This window comes from Amborella trichopoda, chromosome 10 (assembly GCF_054954075.1).
Source record: "Amborella trichopoda isolate Santa Cruz 75 chromosome 10, AtrichopodaSantaCruz75HAP2 v2.0, whole genome shotgun sequence".
Lineage (NCBI taxonomy): Eukaryota > Viridiplantae > Streptophyta > Magnoliopsida > Amborellales > Amborellaceae > Amborella > Amborella trichopoda.
This window is the reverse complement of record NC_142345.1, coordinates 37,268,834-37,287,615: the sequence shown is the minus strand read 5'-3', so window position 1 is coordinate 37,287,615 and position 18,782 is coordinate 37,268,834. Positions and strand designations below refer to the sequence as shown.

The 18,782-nt window shown below is 38.8% G+C and overlaps 1 protein-coding gene across 1 annotated transcript in view; it reads right to left on the bottom strand.

The window, feature by feature from the left end:
* Positions 1-18,782, bottom strand: part of LOC18427573 (AP-1 complex subunit gamma-2) — a 59,615-nt gene that overhangs the window by 18,023 nt on the left and 22,810 nt on the right. The window contains exons 8-12 of the mRNA XM_006836622.4: positions 18,571-18,734; positions 15,589-15,643; positions 7,570-7,692; positions 7,389-7,484; positions 2,898-3,025 (exon numbers count right to left, since the gene is read on the bottom strand). Of these exons, the coding sequence (XP_006836685.2) occupies positions 2,898-3,025; positions 7,389-7,484; positions 7,570-7,692; positions 15,589-15,643; positions 18,571-18,734 (566 nt within the window). The remainder of the gene's footprint in view (positions 1-2,897; positions 3,026-7,388; positions 7,485-7,569; positions 7,693-15,588; positions 15,644-18,570; positions 18,735-18,782) is intronic.

Sequence of the window (18,782 nt, the reverse complement as noted above, 5' to 3'; positions counted from 1 at the left end):
TTTTCATAGGCAATTTGCTTGCCTGTTGTTCATGTCTAAACCTGTGCTCGATCCTAACTTAGCATGAAACTGCTGTTACCTTTGGGCTCCTCTGACAAAAGACTTGTATAGAAAAGAGAATCATATCAAGTCTTTATTTTCTCTTTTTGCTTCAATGGAAGAGGCCACTGAGTCCAGTGCCAAGCATCAAATGCATCACTGAAGGTAACCATGTCAAGCATGTATTCGTTATTCAGATACATAACCAAAGACGATTAAACCAGAACGGCAGAACATAACTTAGGCTTGGGTCGAAGGTTTTCTTCATTTTATAGGATACATCTATTGACACCATATCTTCAAAATAATTAGGTTAACAGTAAGATGGCTCCTATGACATAGCTTGCAGCAAGCATTGTACCAAAATTTTTCAAGCAATCAATAATTTTATTGCAGTTATGGCTATCTCATTTTATATTAAGGCACTCCCTATTGTTTATCACCTTTATTTATTTATATATTTCTTTATTTATTTGCCCTTTTTTTGGTATGCATGTGTGCATGGATTTTGATGAAATGAGATCTTTTTAGACAATACTCTAAAGCTAGATTAGAGTTTAGAGATCTGAATCCTAGAAGATAACGATACCCAATTGTATTCTTTTATCATGATCAACGGTATCTGTATGGATCACATTTGGCTTCTCACGCATCAATGTTTATGCAGTCATTCAGGGAGCGTGCAAAACTGTAATCACATTATTTGTGCTACTAGAGATCACTTTGGGTTTACCCAAACTTGTTTCTGAGTCTGACAATTGACATATAGCAGAGCGAAACCCAAAAACCCCATTCAGAATAAAAGCAATAGTCTCTAGAACCAAGTCTCTGCTAAATTGCAGGTCTGAATAACATCATTATGTAGCAGAACTCTGAAGCAAAATCTTTGCTGATCTGGAGCCATGCCTCAGCATTGTACAAAAACCTTATGGCACTTCTTCCTGACATCAAGATGGCTTCATCATACACCAAGATTGCCCTTAAAAAACATCTGATAAAAAACCTATAGTCTGAAACCTCAACAAATGGTTGAATATGTTCAAATCTACTTTGCACGGGCTAATCATAGTACAGTATCATGAAAGCGTACTACCAACGTATCCACCTTTATATGAAGAATCTCAAGTACTGGATGCACTTATTAAGCAAGAGAAAGAATTGTGTGCTAGAATTCAACATGTCCAGATCTCAAACACCAATATTCCGAGAGATGCAAGAAAGTTTTTGGTTGCTGAAGCTTATTTGGTTATATATTCAGTAGGTTCATTTTTCCTCTTCACAGTTTCAGAACCTTTGGAGTCGAAAACATTTTGCCAGGGAGATGGACTTTTAACTTGTCCTAAGTTGGGCTAGAATTCGTTTCTTTATGTATTTTTTAACGATCAAGGAATTCATGCATGTATAAAATACTAGTATTCCTCATGCTTCAGGAACCATGGTGCCGCATTCCAAACCTCTTTACCATAATATTTTTAGACCACAATCTTCTGTAAAAAAACAAAATATCTTGCCTGAATCTTTTTTCTGTGAATAACCAAAAAGAATCTAATTATTTCCAAAGGGTCCCAGTCCCTCTCTCATGGGCATTGCAGTCATATCAGAAATAGGGGAAGTCTTATATATTTAAAAATAGCTAAACTACATATTTTAAAAATATTTGGGAGGTTTTGGCCATTCATAGACTACGAACTTTTTTAAAAAACACTTTATGGTTATCCTGATCGGCAGTTGAAAGTGAAGGGAAAGTCAGACAGACAAATAGATTAGAGGGATTCTTTTCTTGTTTTGAGTGTGTATGCAAGCATGCGAACAAGAAAAAGTCAAGGGAGAGAGTATCAGATAGACTATTGTGCACACATTCAGGCATATGAGAGAACTAATACTACAAATTAATAAATATAGATCATACTCTAAAGACAATTGCAAGCATGCCTTAGAGCAAAACGCAATGGTATCCTTACATCTTCAATGATTCACATGTTAAACCTGAAGAAATAAAGAAATTAATAGATGAGGTATCACTTTATATGAAAAGAAAAAAGAGCCTGGGTAGCGTCATTTTAAAATACAAAGTTGGTGGGTGTGTGCGTGTGCATGTGTGTGTGTGTGAGTGGAGAGAGAGAGAGAGAGAGAGTTGGTAAGTGTTAGTGCACCTCGAGAAAATAATAAATGCACAACAGAGAATTTGGTTAGAGACAGAGAGAGTTGGTAAATGCACCTAGAGAAAATAAAGATGACAACAGAGAATTTGGTTAGACAGAGAGAGAGAGTTGGTAAGTGCTAGTGCACCTAGAGAAAATAAAAGATGAAAGATGCATAACAGAGAATTTGGTTATCCTGATTGCCTTAGGAATGCAGTCCTTCAGGAACTAACCGAAGTAATGGGGATATTTCAGGTGGACAGAAGTATTTAAGGGTCTGTCGAAAGCCACAAAAAGGAAATAGAAATAAAAAAAGGCAGAGTCGACACTGTAACAATACTTAAGAGCCAGATAAATTCCCAATGCCAATAAACTATACTTAAGAGAGTAACCAGGTAGTGCACCATGTAACCTCCCAATGTTAGCAACTGGTTGAGCAATATCTACATTTTCTAAATAATGATGATTAGGGAAAAAAATCTGACACAAAAATGCTCAAGAACCCAATATGAACAAATTTAATCAGAGCACTGCCGTGATATTGATAAGCCTTGTTCTAAGCAACAATCCGATCCACATCCGAAAATAATGTCTGGCCAATAAAGCATACTGGTCATAAAAAAGATAAAACTAAACTCGATGACCAACAAAAATTCCAGTTAAAACTATGCAGAGTGCTCCAGAGTCGTATGATTAGATGCTTTTTGTTATACTTACTTCGAACAAGGTGGGAACCGAGACGAAAGCTTTAGAAGGGCAACTAAAGCCATTGCTCGAGTAGTGATATCGAATGAGGGTCTCTTCAGAGCTGCCTCCAAGACATCCACTGCATCAGACTCTGTCACCTGCGAAACAAAAGTGGTCATGCAGTCAGGCCAAAAGGAGAACCTGTTTAATATGTGCTATAAATACACAAAATACAACAATATATAAAACTCATCATCACAGCTACATGTACAAGAACTGAATGATCATATCTAACATGAATGATAGTATCATTATAAGAACAAATTTATAGACCTCTAAAACTCAGCTGATAAATTTCGTGGCAGTAACCATAGTGGAAAAGTTTTCGTGAAAAAATTGAAAAGGAAGCCTTAGTTAAATGAACAAAAATATTAGCAAAACGATAAACGAAAAAAAGACTATAAAACAAACTTGATGGGGCAGTCTTGCTAAGGAAAACATCCTACCCACAACTTTCTACAATTACAAAGTTTAAGAAAATGAAAAGGAAGCCTTAGTTAAATGAACAAAAATATTAGCAAAATGATAAACGAGAAAAGACTATAAAACAAACTTAAATGGGCAGTCTTGCTCAGGAAAACATCATACCCACAGCTTTCTACAGTTACAACATCAGATATGTGCATCTTTATCACCATTGTTGATAGAAATGCAGCAACAGTCAAAAAAACAATAATGAGTTATATCAGTAACAAAAATGTCCTCACAACAATAAGAAGAGTAAATCCAGAATTCTTTTTTTTGAAATGGAGACAGTATATTACTAGATAAGATAGAGTAAAAAAGGTTCTCATGAGAAGTGAGAGAAAGGAAGCCCATAAACTGGGTAAACGGGAGGACAGATTGAGTATTTAGGGTCAAAGAGAGAAGTCGGTGGAGATATTGAGAGAGGGAGAGAGAGAGTAATATGGAAAGGTTTACCGTAGGAGAAAGAAAGCCGGGTGCTCTATACCAAAATATACAAGTTTAAGAGAAGGCACTATAGGAGGGATGTGATTATCAAAGAAGAATGGTGGCCACCTACAAGTCGTGCACTTAGTCAATGATGAAAGGTAGAGAAGGAAGCCCACAGACCGGGCGCTCAAAGCTATACAGTAGTTCTGTCCAGGAGCCCCAACTTTGGAGGGTGTACCGGCAAAAAAGAACAGGAAGGAGGAAACTGCATGTAAAAAAAGAGCTGGAGGAAGAAAGTAGTAAGACAGTGGGGGAAGAATAGAGTACAAGAAGGTGAGAAAACCAAAATCAGTCAAAGTTCAAACACAAAGTCATGAGGTCAGTCCCTGAGATGGAGGTCCCCTTGGCTAAATCATCAGCCTCAGCATTAACCTCCAGCCCAGTATGATGGAAGCAAATGCGAATGCAACTTCACAAATGAAAAACATGATCAAACATATGAGCACGAGCAACTGACACTGGCTTTTGTTGTTGGCCCAAATAATGATATTGGCATTATCCCCTTCTGCAATTAGCGCATCCCCCCAGCAGGGGTGAAACCTAGAGAGACCTTCAAGCAAAGTGTTGGCCCCAGCCCAGGTGGAGTCACAGGTGACAAGAAAGCCGTTGAAGGACAAAGCATAGTACCAACATAATCACAGAAAATTCCACCATATACACATGGTCGAGGATTACCCAACGAGTAACCATCTAAGTTTAACTCAATGTTTCCCTGATTGGGAGGACAATAATAGGAAGAGCGAGAGGGCTTAACGGGTTTAAACTTGATTATATCTCACCAGTGAGAGATGAAGTCCCCCTTGTTTTTTATAATGTTAACTGTAGTATAAATAGAAGTGAGTACATCATGCAAAGAGAAAACCCACAGACCGGGCTTCTTGCCAAAAAATAGACTTACCGAGATGGTAGTCCTATACAAAAAATGGGCTAGTTGGGGTAACAAAACCCGTACATCAGAAAAAGGAAAAACCATATACAAAAAACATAATCACGCTGGGTCACAAAAGGTTAGAATGCGCTTCATCTTTAGCCAGCTGATCCACTAGGGCGTTGGACTCCCTCTAGATATGCCTCCAAGAGACGGCTATATCCCTGCAAATGTGAGTAATCTCATCAAATATCGTTGCGAGGTACCAGGGGCAAGGTGATGACCTGAGGCCCAAGTAATGATGTTTTGAGCATCTCCTTAGATGATCAGGGGTTGACCAAGAGGGGTCAAAAAGCCTAAGTCGGAGAGGAATGTCATAGACTCAGCTAGCTGTGAGTCCGCGCAACCGTTCTTTTTGGAGAATGAAATGAGAATGTTCCCGAGGTGGTCTTGGATGGCTCCACACACCCCTACCGGGCCTGAGTTTTCAAGAGAACACCCGTCGAAGTTTAATTTGGTCTGGGCCTTTAGGAAGGGGGGGGGGGGGGGGGGGGGGGTCCAAACACTGGACCGAGAGCGGTGGGGGGAGCGGTTGCTGATTAGATTTTCCATTGGTGCCGAAAGGTAGTGGACGAGGTTCCTTTAAAATATTTGTGGTTTATGGCCCAAAAAATGAAAGACGACCGAAACCTCACTTTTGATTTCATAGAAAATTCTGAAGTTTATCTCGGTCCAGATGACCAAGATCGTGGCTGCTATGGATTCCACAAGGTCCTGCCGGCTTTGGGCCATGTAGTGTCGAGAGAAAGATTGTAAACGGCTGGGATGGAGGGAGGGGTAACTCAATAAAATCCGAAGAGTTGGAGCATTAAACCCCACAAGTTATGAGCAAGTTGGTAGTGGATAAAAAGATGGGAGTTGCTCTCTTCATCCATGAAGCACATCGCACAGTGATTGGGGATAGGAACCCCCCTACGTTGGAGGTGGTCCACGATGAGGGCTTTTGCGAGACAACAACCAAGTCAGGGCTTGAACTCTTAAGGGGGGGGGGGATACAGGACCACACGTGAGCTATGATGTATCTAGGGGAGAGGTAGGCGGCAACAACAGTTTCTTGCAAAAAGAGGGGATCGAAAAACTGCCTGAAGGTGAAGGGGACCAAATGCTTTGGTTAGTGCCAAAGGAAGCCAAGTGTAACAAAGAAGACAAGGTAAAAAATTTATAGTTTTCAAGGTCAAAGAGAGGTCGCCTGAAGGACGGACTCCAGACTCTGAGAGAACCGAGAGTGGCATCTCATCCGCGACAGAGAAAGCTTGCTAAAGACCATGGAAAAAAGAGCAGGGAAGAGGTCCCTAAGAGGGGTGTGGCCTAACCATAGGTCAGACTAGAAGAGAATACGATTTCCTACCCAAGAGAGGCAACAGATGTTATTATGGAAGAGGGCTAAGGAGGACAAAAAACACTTCCAAGCTCAGGAAGGTTTGCTTTGTGGGCTAACAGCAGGTAGCCAAACGTTGGCAGGAATGCGATATTTGCACCGGATGACTTGGGTCCAGAGGAGGTTATTTTGAGTTGCTATGTGCCACCACCACTTACCGAGCAAGGCCGTGTTGTGTTTCCTTAGGCGGCGGATACCGAGACCATCGAGATGTTTGAGTTGGCATACTTTGTCCCATGCGATGAGATGGTATTTTTTTAGTACTAGTGTCTCCTACCCACAGAACGTCCCTCATAAGTTGTTCAATGCGATAGGCCACCGCAGCTGGCAAGTGGAAAAGAGACATGAGGTAGACGAGAGTGTTGGCTAGCATCGCCTTGATGAGGGTGGTTCTTCCTGCAAAGGAAAGAAAACATCTTTTCCAGCCTCCCAGGCGGCGGTCAACTTTGTCGATAATATGGAACCACAACCTCTTTTTGGGATTGTCCTGTACAAAACTATATGCCTCCCTGTACAACTATTTCGATGGAAGAATTCACTTGAGTATATCTTGCTAAGTATCTGTTCGCAGAACACAATATGATTCCCTCTTTCACAAGAGCATCAACAAACTCATTTGCCTCCCTCAACGACTGGAGAAATGAGACTTCTAAGTTACTAGTTAGTTCAAAATGTTCTCTAAACACATGTTGCAGCCTCCATGGTGTCTCTTTCACCCAAGCAAGGACATTAACAAAATCCCCTTCGTGTGGTAGGCCACAACACACTCCATAATAAGTGTAAGACAAAGGGGCATATACTCCAAAGGCTGCCAAGAAATGGCTATAAATGCAATAATAAAGTAAAAACAAAAGAAGAATAAGGTGCATGAATGCCAACCAACCGATCTCCCATCCCTTGTGCAAATGAAGACAAGAAACAACAGACAAGACACACCAATAGGACAAAGCCATTTCAGAGAGAAAACATGACATAGCCTCACATGCACTAAAGCAGATAAAGGCAACTCAAAAAAAAGAAAACCAAGAAACATCCATATATTTAAAGTTATGGTCTTAACAAACTGCATAACCGAATTACGGCTTATAACCTAGTTGCCAAAGAGTCTAAATGACAGAATCAGGGGAGTACCAAACTAATCTTGTTTGAACCAAAAAACAAAAAAAGGAAGAGAAAGAAAGATATGCAACAATAAACTTACAGTCAAGGGCTCCTCTCCATCAAGCTCGCCAATATTATTGACAAGTAAGTCACCATATTCACCAATGCACCACACAGCTACCCGAACAAGAGTTTCCTGTCAAATGGTGTATCCGATCCTTCTCAAAACTAAGAAAATAGCAGAAGCCATTGTCATAAATTGAAGGTAGTGCATGAATTACCTGATTAGATGAAGTTTGAAATGCTTTATAGAGGGAACGAACAGTATATCCTTGGAGGTCAGTCGCATTGCTTATCACTACAATAAGAGCATGCCACACTTCATCCTTAACAAAATTTCCGGCCTGTTGAAATTGGAAAAGAAATAAGATTTGAACTCGTAAAATCACGCAAGTTCAGCACACGCAATTCTTCATCATGACATAAAACAAACAACAAAATGAGGTGTAGCAACTTATAAAAAAAACCAAGTTGATAACAAAACAAAAGTAAATCAAATGGATCAAGAACAAGCAAAGACACATATCAATGCCAAGGCATATCGTTGGAAAGGTGCTTCAAGCATATGCGTGAATATACTATGTATGAAGTGTTGGGTATTTGTGGCCTTTAAAGGCCTAGAGAGCTTGTAAAAATGATATCTATAGTAGAATATGCACTTCAATGGGTGCGTATTGACTAACCATGGGTTGCGCCATTTATGGCCCTAGTCATGTCTAAAACCCTTGGCGCTAGACATGTAGCACTTAGCCGAGAAGGGTTTGAAGTGGATCATCCCTTGTTGAGGTTGGAGAGATGCACTGGGATCATGTTTGTAAGCCAGGAGAACTGTGTGGTCTCCTGTGTGTTGTTGTAGCCTGTAATAGCAATGGCCAAATCCTCAACAAACTTCCGCACGACATGTACACATGACAGCCACATGGGAAGCAACCATTTCTAGAGGAACATGTGTACATGTGTATTGAGAGAGCCCCCTTTGCACTTCGGTGAAAAGGGTTTGACTTGCTCTTAAAGGGGGCAACTGAAATCTACATTCCATGATCATGATGCCACTGTTTATTTTCCAACTTTGACAAGCCAATCGTGAGCCCCTGCAAAGAGATTGTGGGTCATGGGACTTTTTTGAGTTGGATAAGAGAGCAGTAGCAGATCATGGTTTCTAGGACTAGTGGAGTGCCGTTATTGTCGCTTATTTTGACCAAATGGTATCAGTCCACTCCTAGTATATTTTATTATGATTTTTTGTTTTTTAAATATTTTTTCAAAATTTTAAAATATTATTTCTCCTATAAATTTTTATAAAAGGGTATTTATGAAAATTTTAAAACTTTAAACCACATGTGGGACCACGTGGCACCCTAGGGACCACGCGATGCCCAAATTTCTTGCAATTATATCACTGGGTATTCTTAAAATCCTTCTTTTACTCAAGCTCATTGTTCCCCTATTGATTCTCATTAGTTTTGTTGTTATACTTTCTCTTGCCTTTCTTCTTCTTGAATGAACCAGAGTTGGGTTTAAGGTTTACCATATTTACGGAGTCATTCAAGGCCGAAGTATTGCGAGACAAATCTCCTTTCTTCTTTGGCTTTAAGTTTAGTGATGATCTCATCCAACTTCGGTATGCTTTCCCTTGTCGTAAGGCCTGAAATGAAGTTTTCCCATGAGCCAGGCATAAAATTCAACAACTGACAGATCTGCATATTTTCATCTGGCTTGACTTGTGCAGCCTCAAGTTCAAGAACTAAGGCTTTGAACTGCTGTATATGCTCGGTTAACTTGTGTATATGCTCGGTTAACTTGCCTCCTTTCATCGTCAAATCTGAATATTGCTTCATAGCCATTGTCTTTCTTGTGAAGGAAGGTGAGGCATAATCAGTCTCAAGTTGTTTATGAATCTCCATGGCAGTCTTGAGGTGCTTATACTCGAGAGCATGGAGTCATCCATGGCCATACGTTTTGTTGGAGTGTTTTTGTGCTCCCACTGAGCATGAGCTTCTCTTATGGCTTGCCTCTCATAAGCATTAAATCTTGGGATGGGTGGGGGTTCATCAATAAACATTTGGCTAAGTCCTTGTTCAAAGAGGACAGCCTATTTTTCTCTTCCAACTAATATAGTTTTTCCCATCAAAATTTTCAGTCTTCATAAATTCAGCTTAGAAACCTTTTGAAGTCATGTTTCTTAGACCAAATAAAAATAGAACTCCTAAAATATGGCAGTAAAAATATAGTAGCTTTGATACCAATGAAAGGCTCCACACCTCAAATTCATGCAAAATAACGCAAAATAAGGAGATCCCACACTAGTGGTTCAGTCTTGACTCGCATAATTCATAAATAAGTAACTTGAAATGGAGGCCAGCAGGTGAATCATGGAACGTGCTCCTGCAAGCACCTCTACCCACATAATCTCAGATTAGAATAAAACCTGACTCCTTGGTAAGATACTCACCAAAAGGAGGGCCTACCAGGCTCCTGGAAGCCCCACATCATCTGTTTCACCTATACTCTCACAGACAGAGTAATCCTTCCACAAAGGCTCATCATACCTTATCCAGTCCCCATCATCCTAGAAGAGCCATTTAACCACTCTGATGAATCCCATATGCAATCCCCTAAAATCTTGCAGTTCTCACTCACTTGAACAGATGTAACTTCTGACTGTTGTTACTACATTGTTATGTAGACTACCTATATATCCATTATAGCATTTCAGAAACAGTTGTCAAAACATTAGAAGAAATGTGGTTATCAAGAAAAAAGTAAAAGGAGAAGAAACATGTAATAAACAAGGATAAAGCGCAATGGAAAGCCAACCTTCGGCCATGCAACCTACCCTTCTAGAAAGAGAAAGCTACTCTCACAGAGGGTAAAACACCATATGAATATATTCCATGTCTACCTAGCTAAATCAGCAGTCCTGAGAACCTGGTAGGAAGCTTTCCAACTTGCAGCCCAAATTAAATATAAATTCCTCCAATATCAGGTTCTAGATGCCAACTCCATGACTGCTCCCTCGTCAAATTTCTTGGTTGACCATCACAATCTCGAAGCATGCCAAGAAATGCATAAGATTGTCGATCTAAGATTCATTGCAATGGAAGTCAATATATTATACATTAATCGCCACATTTCAAGTTAGCTCCACAGTAGAACAAGGTGGAATCTGTCTATTACAAATGAAAAAATACCATTCTTCCTGAACCAATCCCCAAACATTCTATGCAACCAGGAAAACCACTAAATCATCACCCTGATTAATATTTCTTCAAAAGCAGTGAAGAGGAATGGAGACAGAGGATTGCCTGTCTAATCCCCTTCAAACTTCCTAGTCTAGCATGCTGCCCAAACGTATTTCAATGGGCTCTATCGAGAGAAGAAACTAGATCACTGTGGTACAACACTTCTATCATGATATTAAAGAGGATGAAAAAAGTGGATCTCCTTGTCTAACCCCACGTACTTCCAAGTAAGCTCTTTTAAGGACCTGTTACCAATGAAAGCAAATCATGAAGTCGAGACGCAAGCATTTAGGCATTTTCTCCACCAATCCATGAAAGCCATATGAACCTAAAATTCTCATATATCCAAATCCACAGAATAACACTAAAATCAACCTTAAAACACCAAAGGGCCCTCCCTCCTCTGCTTTAGAGTCAATGCACTTAATTGCCACCAAAAGCAGTACCCAAGATCGGTCACCCACTGATAAAGGCCCCATGGAATGGGAAGATGAAGATTAAAAGACACCTTGCAACCTGGTGATCAAGGCCTTGTTAAGGATTTTTCACATGCACCTTACCAAGCTAAAAAACCTGAAGTCTTTCTTCATATCCTCAGGTCCTTCAGTCATTGCAATCAAAGTTATCATCGCTGTATCCAGTACTCTGTACAGCATGTGCACCTTTTCAAGTTAGCTCCACAGTACCTACCCTTTTCAAGTTAGCTCCACAGCACCTTTTCACGTTAGGATCCACCCGAGCTAAGTTCAACTGGTTTCACCTGGAAAATTTAGCAACAAGTGCCTTTTAGAGTACCGAGACTGCATGAAACTTGAGTATGGAAGTTCATAGGTTTCTGTTTTTTGATTCCTAGAATTAACAGCATTTTTTTTTGGGATAATGTTAACGAAGAATTAACAGCATTTTAACGATTTAATACCGTTTCAAAGGGAGGAAAGAGAGCAAGAGGGGGGATTTTCACTAACCAAACTCACAGTTAAATAAACACGATTACAAAGAAGATTTTTCTTTATTTCTTATTGCAAAGAAAAATATCGGTTCATAAAAAATATGTGTGACATGAATCACTATATAAAGTACACAAAATATATTCCTTATACTATGCCCTTCACTTTAAAATATCACAGCCTACAAAACTAGGAACCAGCCTAGACAGGAGCTTTGAGCACTCAGGCAAGTGGAATCCTTCACATGGTGCATTAAATATAAAGACCAATGATAGTCTTCTCAAAAAACATACCTATTGGATTGTCACAGGCAAGACCACGGACAGCTCTAACCAAGTATATGCTACTAAAATGTTTTCTCATTTTATTTTATTTATACTGGCAAGACCACGGACAAGTGCCAATTACAATTCAAAATTAATAAAAAAAAAATTGATACATTCTAATCACAAGGCATAAAACTTTTATTAAAAAAAAAAAAAATGACACAATGTACAAGATTGAATCAAGAAACATGGAAGGAAAGTTACCAAATTACCTTCAATTGGATCACCTCCAAGGACAAAGCACACCCTACTCCAGATCTCCAATACCAATGGTGCACATGATCTAGGTCCTTTTCTTTAATCTCTAAAAATGGGAAGCCAAGGCAAAACCCTAATGTAACTATGAGAGCATGAACAAAGGTAAAACTCAAATCTCAAATCAATATGGGATAGGGCAATGTCTTACACCTAGCCTTCAAGCTTGGGGTGTGCCACCTATTGAGTCTTACTTTGGGCATGGCATCCCTTTGATCTAGGTTTTAGAGAAGGGGGAAGCCAAGGCAAAACCCTAATTTAACTATGAGACCATGACCAAAGGCAAAACTCAAATCTCAAATCAATATGGGATAGGGCAATGTCTTACACCTAGCCTTCAAGCTTGGGGTGTGCCAACTATTGAGTCTTACTTTGGGCATGGCATCCCTTTGATCTAGGTTTCAGAAAAGGGGGACGAGAGAGTAGCGTGGAGCTCTATAGATGGAGGAGAGAGAGAAAGAGAGAGAGGTCTCATGTGTGTAGATAGGCCAGCCCAAGGGGGGTATTTATAGAAACAATCTAGGGTTTCTGGGGCCAAGGTTTGCAGTCATAAAGAGATGGAATCATAACCGTTTATCCAAAGAGATCTGTCAGATAAAGAAAGGCTTACAATCTCAGCCACCCTTTCCCTATATCCGCCATTACAATTAAGGGGAAGGTTCTAGAACCCTTATCCCTCAGTTTCCTTGGCCCACTCCCTCTTAATATCTAATTTTAAGAAAATATAGTACATGTTTCCTAAAATATCAAGTTATGAACAAATTGCTATAAAATGCCAAATCAGCCCTTTCCCTCTCCAACAAATCTCAATCAAATATTTTAAAAAATTATCGTCGTCAACCAAGAAAGAGAAAAACCAAAGAGAGAGAGAGGTGGGACGTGGATGTCAATGAGATCCCATGTGGGCCCCATGTCCCCCACCAAGGTGGGCTATCCAGGTGTAGGACCACTGGAAATGGCCCCCACATACCCCCCAGATTTATAAAAGCCTTAATAAAATTTTAAATAACAAATAAGTATTTTAAAATTGCTCTATAATTTAAAAACATTAAAAATAAAATTTTAGGCCGCTAAAAATTTATTATGAAAAAACAAATGTATATAGAGCATTATAAAAATTCATTTTTTAATGTTCCATAATTCAAATAAAATATAATTAAACATAATGAAACAAGAATTGGATCCACTGAGTCAAGAAACATACAAATTTATTGAGGCACTCCAATTATTTTAGAAACTGTGAATTACAATCTTCTCAAACCAACTTAACAGAACCCATGACCCACAATCCATCGCACGGGCTTATGATTGGTCCATCAAAGTTGTCCAATAAATTAAGAGAACATGATTCTACTCTGTGATTAGAGGTACCTCCTGAGGACAAGCCATATCCCTTTTGGACATCGCACACTATCGCAATGGTGCAAGAGGTCCCTTTAGGTTGTTTCCCAAACACGGCTGTATATACATACATGTTGTGCGATGACAATGATAAGGATTTGGCCCTTGCCCTCTCAGACACGCCAATAAGGATTTGCCCTTTGCCCTTTCAGGCCCGCCAAACGCATAAAGGGTCATGAAATCCCATGGTCAACAAACCACCCTAAGCATCTATCCAACTTCATCAAGGGCTAACCCAACAGACCCTTCACGGTTGTGCCTTATACCAAGGCTATAGGGTTTTCAGACTCCATCCCGGGCAAGGCACATCAATCCTGAGTGAGTCATAGCATCGTAAAGCATGCCTCATTAGTCCCAACGAACCCTACTCCCACTGGAGTTATGATGTCACTATAGTCATAGTTTTAGATGTTCTCATAAGGCCTTTAAATGGCCACAAAACTCCATCAAGAGCAACATGTTTCATACGCCCATGCTCTTCCACCCCACAAAAAGGATACGCATAGCTTGATGTGAGAGATTGCAACCATAAAATCTGATGAAATTTTGTACTCTTAGGGCAAGTTCACACGGTCAAGAGAGCGTAGCAAAGGGACAACACCTATAGTCACCTCCCCACAAGTTCGAATGTCAACAAGAAGGCATTACAGGAGAAAGGCACCTCAAAGAAATCTGCGCCGACTCTTACAAATAAGACCTACCTTGCTTGGTGAACCATACAGATACATCCTCAGGTCCCTTTCCTAATTACCCACCTCATCAAGAGCAATAATCACTAGTACAGAAAGACCACCTCATACATCATGCCTCTAGTCATGTAACCATTGCTGGCACTATGTTTGCTGTTTTCCTTCACCTGTAGCATCATCGATCAACTCCTTAACATGTTCACAACAATACTAGCCTATTCTATCTCCTCAATCGTCTTCAGTATGCTCAAGTGCCTGCAAAGTATTCGAGGAGATCAACAATTCTGCCCCTCCATGATACTCAAACACTTGAGCTACACTCATTCCTGACTCCAATGGATCAACCCACATAGTCCAGCAGTACCAAGAATTGGTTGATGATGAATTGTTCTGCCACTATAACCTACAGCACCAAAAGCCACACCCAGTTCTCCTCCCATGTTAGGCCACCTTTGTTATTCCCCCGCTTGAGGATGTCAGTAAATGATTCCACTCCCATCATAAAAGATTGCACATACCCTACAGCCTGCCTCTAGGAAACCTAATGTTCTTAGGGTTTGAGTAATGCATGGAGATGCTCCAGCAAGGGCAGAGGCACCCCTCAACAACCACTATCACATTCCCCCGAAAAGGACCAAGCCGGCAATCCCTTGCCCTACAAGGTTTCAATGACATTGCCTGCCTAAGACATTCCATGCCCAGCAGCCATTTTGACTTCCCAGCAGTAAAAACCAAAGGCCTCAAGTATGGGTGATTCTCAGGTAAGGAGTGGAACTCCCTACGGAAGACCATCTACATCGTAACTAGTGGAACCATCACTGCAATCCAGAGGTCTGGGCCAACATAAAATCCCCAAACCTACAAGTCCTATATCAGCATCCTTCTCTGAGGGAAGTTGAAACAACAGGAGCTCTCCCATCACCAGAAAGACCGTCATCAATCCCTTGGAGCCCATAAGCAGATAGTATCAGCATCAGATTTAATTGCAATTAAAAATCCCAACAGAAAAAGAAAACAGCATACACTCCTGCAATTGGAAATTATTTTCCGATAAAAACAAATCGTGGACCTCGCATGAACTCCACCCGGCATTGCTCTTGGTGAGACTTGAGTCTTACGGGCACCAAGGCTGCCTCCACAAGGACCTCTACCTCTAATTCACCCAAGGGGCCACATACTAGCATTGAGGGCCCACGCTCTTACACAGACCAAAACAAATTAATCAAAAAATTGCAGATTATCCTAAAAAATTCAAAACGAAAAATGGATTTGAAACTTAAAACAGAATCTCATCATATTTCACCTAAGAGCATATTAGGTTCACGAACAAAATGACTCGAAAGCATCCATGAAAATTTCAAAAAGGTGGTTGCATCATACCTCAGACAGAACCTTCAACATTTGGTCAATGTACCACAGTTTATCAGGGGAAAACCTGCAAAAGAACAAAATCATAAAATAAATTTTCTCATATAAGAAACAAATATTATATGTATTATGGCAAATTATTATATAGGCAATGATAGAAGAAGCTCAAAAATTCAAAAGGAACTTAATCTATAAGCCATTCCAACTCTTTTGTATGAAGAAAGTACCTTCAACTGTCACCTCTCATCAAGAAAATTCACTCATTAAAAAAATAAAAATAAATAACAATCAAAGTCAAGTAGATGAGTTTATTGTATACCAGTACACTAAAAACGATTCTTACTACTAAAGAATACGACATGTGGAAATGAATCGTTATCTAAATACTAAAAGGCACTTAGGGATGAGGATAAATGTCGTTAGATTTCCTTCACTTCGGCCGAACAGGCTGAACTACTTGCCCTTGGCCTCTAAACCAAAGGGCAGCATTATTTCAACCAAATTGAAGCGCTTTTTCAACCACAGCATGACACAAATGTTTTTGAAGATATCCGGGGATAATCTCTTAATCAGAGCTAATAAAGTTTCTTAGAAGCAATTTTGTGACCAAAAATATCTTTATGGGATAATGGATATGGAAATTTTAAAGGAAACTTTTGGCATATCATTGAATTTTGAAAATGAATTTGCATAAGTTTGAATATTGAAATTCAATAACTACTTAGTATGCAAGAAAATTATAGGAAGAGCTCTAAATACATCTATATGTTCCTCCAAAGAGATGTCTACTACCAAATCAATCCATCATGGGCATCAACTAATAGAATGAGTTTTTAATGCATACATAACCAATTTACAAAAGATAATTACTGCTAAAACTAGGTGTCACCATCGGTGACCATAAAAAACAGGATGCATGATGTTGGTAATTACAAATTCCAGAAATATATCCCATATCTTAATACTTGAATTTCAAAAAAAAAATTACTTATTTTGAGGCTCCAACGAATATTCACAGCATAAACATTTGAAAAAGCGAATTTCCTTAAAATAATATTTTTAGAAATAAATTTCCATATTTTAAGCATCAATCATATTATCAATATAAAAAAAAAACTTAATTTTCTATATATTATTCTTTTTTAAAAATATGCCCAAAGAATTCCCTGAATTGACATAGCATTTAGTGCCTCTTCCCAGTTTAAACCAAAGCATGCTCCAAAGCGAAATTAAAGAGATTCAAAAATATATAACAAGAAAAAAGGTTCTTGGACTCAGCAAAAAAAAAAAAAGAAAATTTTCATTCTTAAATCAGAAAAACATTATAGATTTCAAACATCAATTAATGAAAAATACGAGACCAATGACTAATTTACAAGTTTGGAGGTGGAAAGCACTGCAAATAGTTCAAAATCCATTCCACAGTAAACTGAAAAACACTTGGTTCAAAAGGCATTCCGTTGGAAGCTTTTATGCTATTTCACATCAATCATTGCATTTAAGAAATAGTATAGTTTGTGAGCATGTTCAGACTAACTGCAGACCACTCTAATATTGTACTCCAGAAAATAAAACAAGAGAGTTAATAGTGTCCTTCTAGGGAATCATGAATGCAACTTTAGGGCAAAGTGGAGCTCTAGGCAGGTCAAGCGCAAAACATCACAGCAGTGAGGCCTTGTTGATTGCGCTATTGATATACTCGAAAACAATGAGAAACATGAGAAGAGAGGAAAAGACAAATAAAACATATAGAGAGAAAATCTACTCCATACCTTAAGTTCAGAGTTCTCTAAAGAAAATTGCAAAATACAATCATAGGTTCACTCAGGTTTGATGGCTAGGAAAAGTACAATTTTCAAATATCTCTTGTCCTTCCATTTTAGTATATGCTCCTCTTTTCAGCTCCTGCCAATTTCTAAATCCCTCTTAACTATTTAGAGGAGAGATTTCTTGATATCTTAGTTCATATTATTGGTACATAAATTTCTATCTCTTCACCAAAGACTCTCAATCCTATGAAACTAATACTGGCACCATAGTTCTCCTTCCAAAACACAATTACTAAAGGAGAGATTTGATATTTTAGTTTCTATCACACTCAGATTTTATAGAAGAGATTTAAAGAATATTTTTTTAAAATATATTAATCTCTGATTATTCCTTTGCAAAAAAACAAGTGAGTTTAGAGGAAATTTCAGTTCATCTAAGAGAAATTGTGCCATACTTCAACACAATTGTCATAGGGTTATTTTTTAAAGGGTTATGTTAGGGTGCTCACACTATAGAGCATTTTATAATGTACAAAACAAATTTTGGACACTTATATACCCTTGTTTTGTAACAGAATATTTTTTTAGTAAGGGTATTTTCAGTCATTAAGAGGGGTGTGTCATCACCCACATTGAATGCTTTTTAAAAAAAACATGTGCACATTTTATTATCTCTATAAAGGATACATCTAATATACATGAGTAGAGCGCAAATGTAACACACTTGTTGTCTTCTAGTAAAAACTGAAGATGTTGACAGATGAAGATTTGGCACCACATCACAGAAGCCTCCTCTAAATCAAATCAATTATTAATATCCCAAATATATGAATATATAGCTACATCTCATGTGTATTTCTTGAGATTAATGGTTTTGAAGAAAAGGTTGACGTTGCAAGCTGACTTATACTAGACTCTTCAGAAAATGTTATCAGATAATTTTCTTTGCAAGTCCAGGCAAAACCGACTATAAAATCTGAACATTCCATAAGGAGCAGTGTCAAAAATATAATCACATAAGGATAAAAACACACATTATTTATCACATCAATGCAATTCAAATATTAAACGAACACTATATAAATTTGCATCTTGCATCCCACAAGAAACATCCCAAGGTCTACAAATATGATCACCAGAAAAGATGAAATATTCAAAAATGGATACTATTCTGTAATCCTGAGGTAAATACAGTAATAAATACCAAACATAGATGCACCCTTACTTTTCCACAATGGAACAGATCTTGGCACTAAGGTCACCCTTGAACTCTGGATCGCATACTTCAAGATATTCAATAAGTTCTTTAGTCAATGGCTTCACATTACTGTCATTCACCAACAGGAAAAGAAGTTCAAGGGCTCTCTTCCTGATTGAAGCATCAGAATCCTGCAGTAAAAAATGAAAAAAGAAACTCGAGAATTTTATAAAACATAA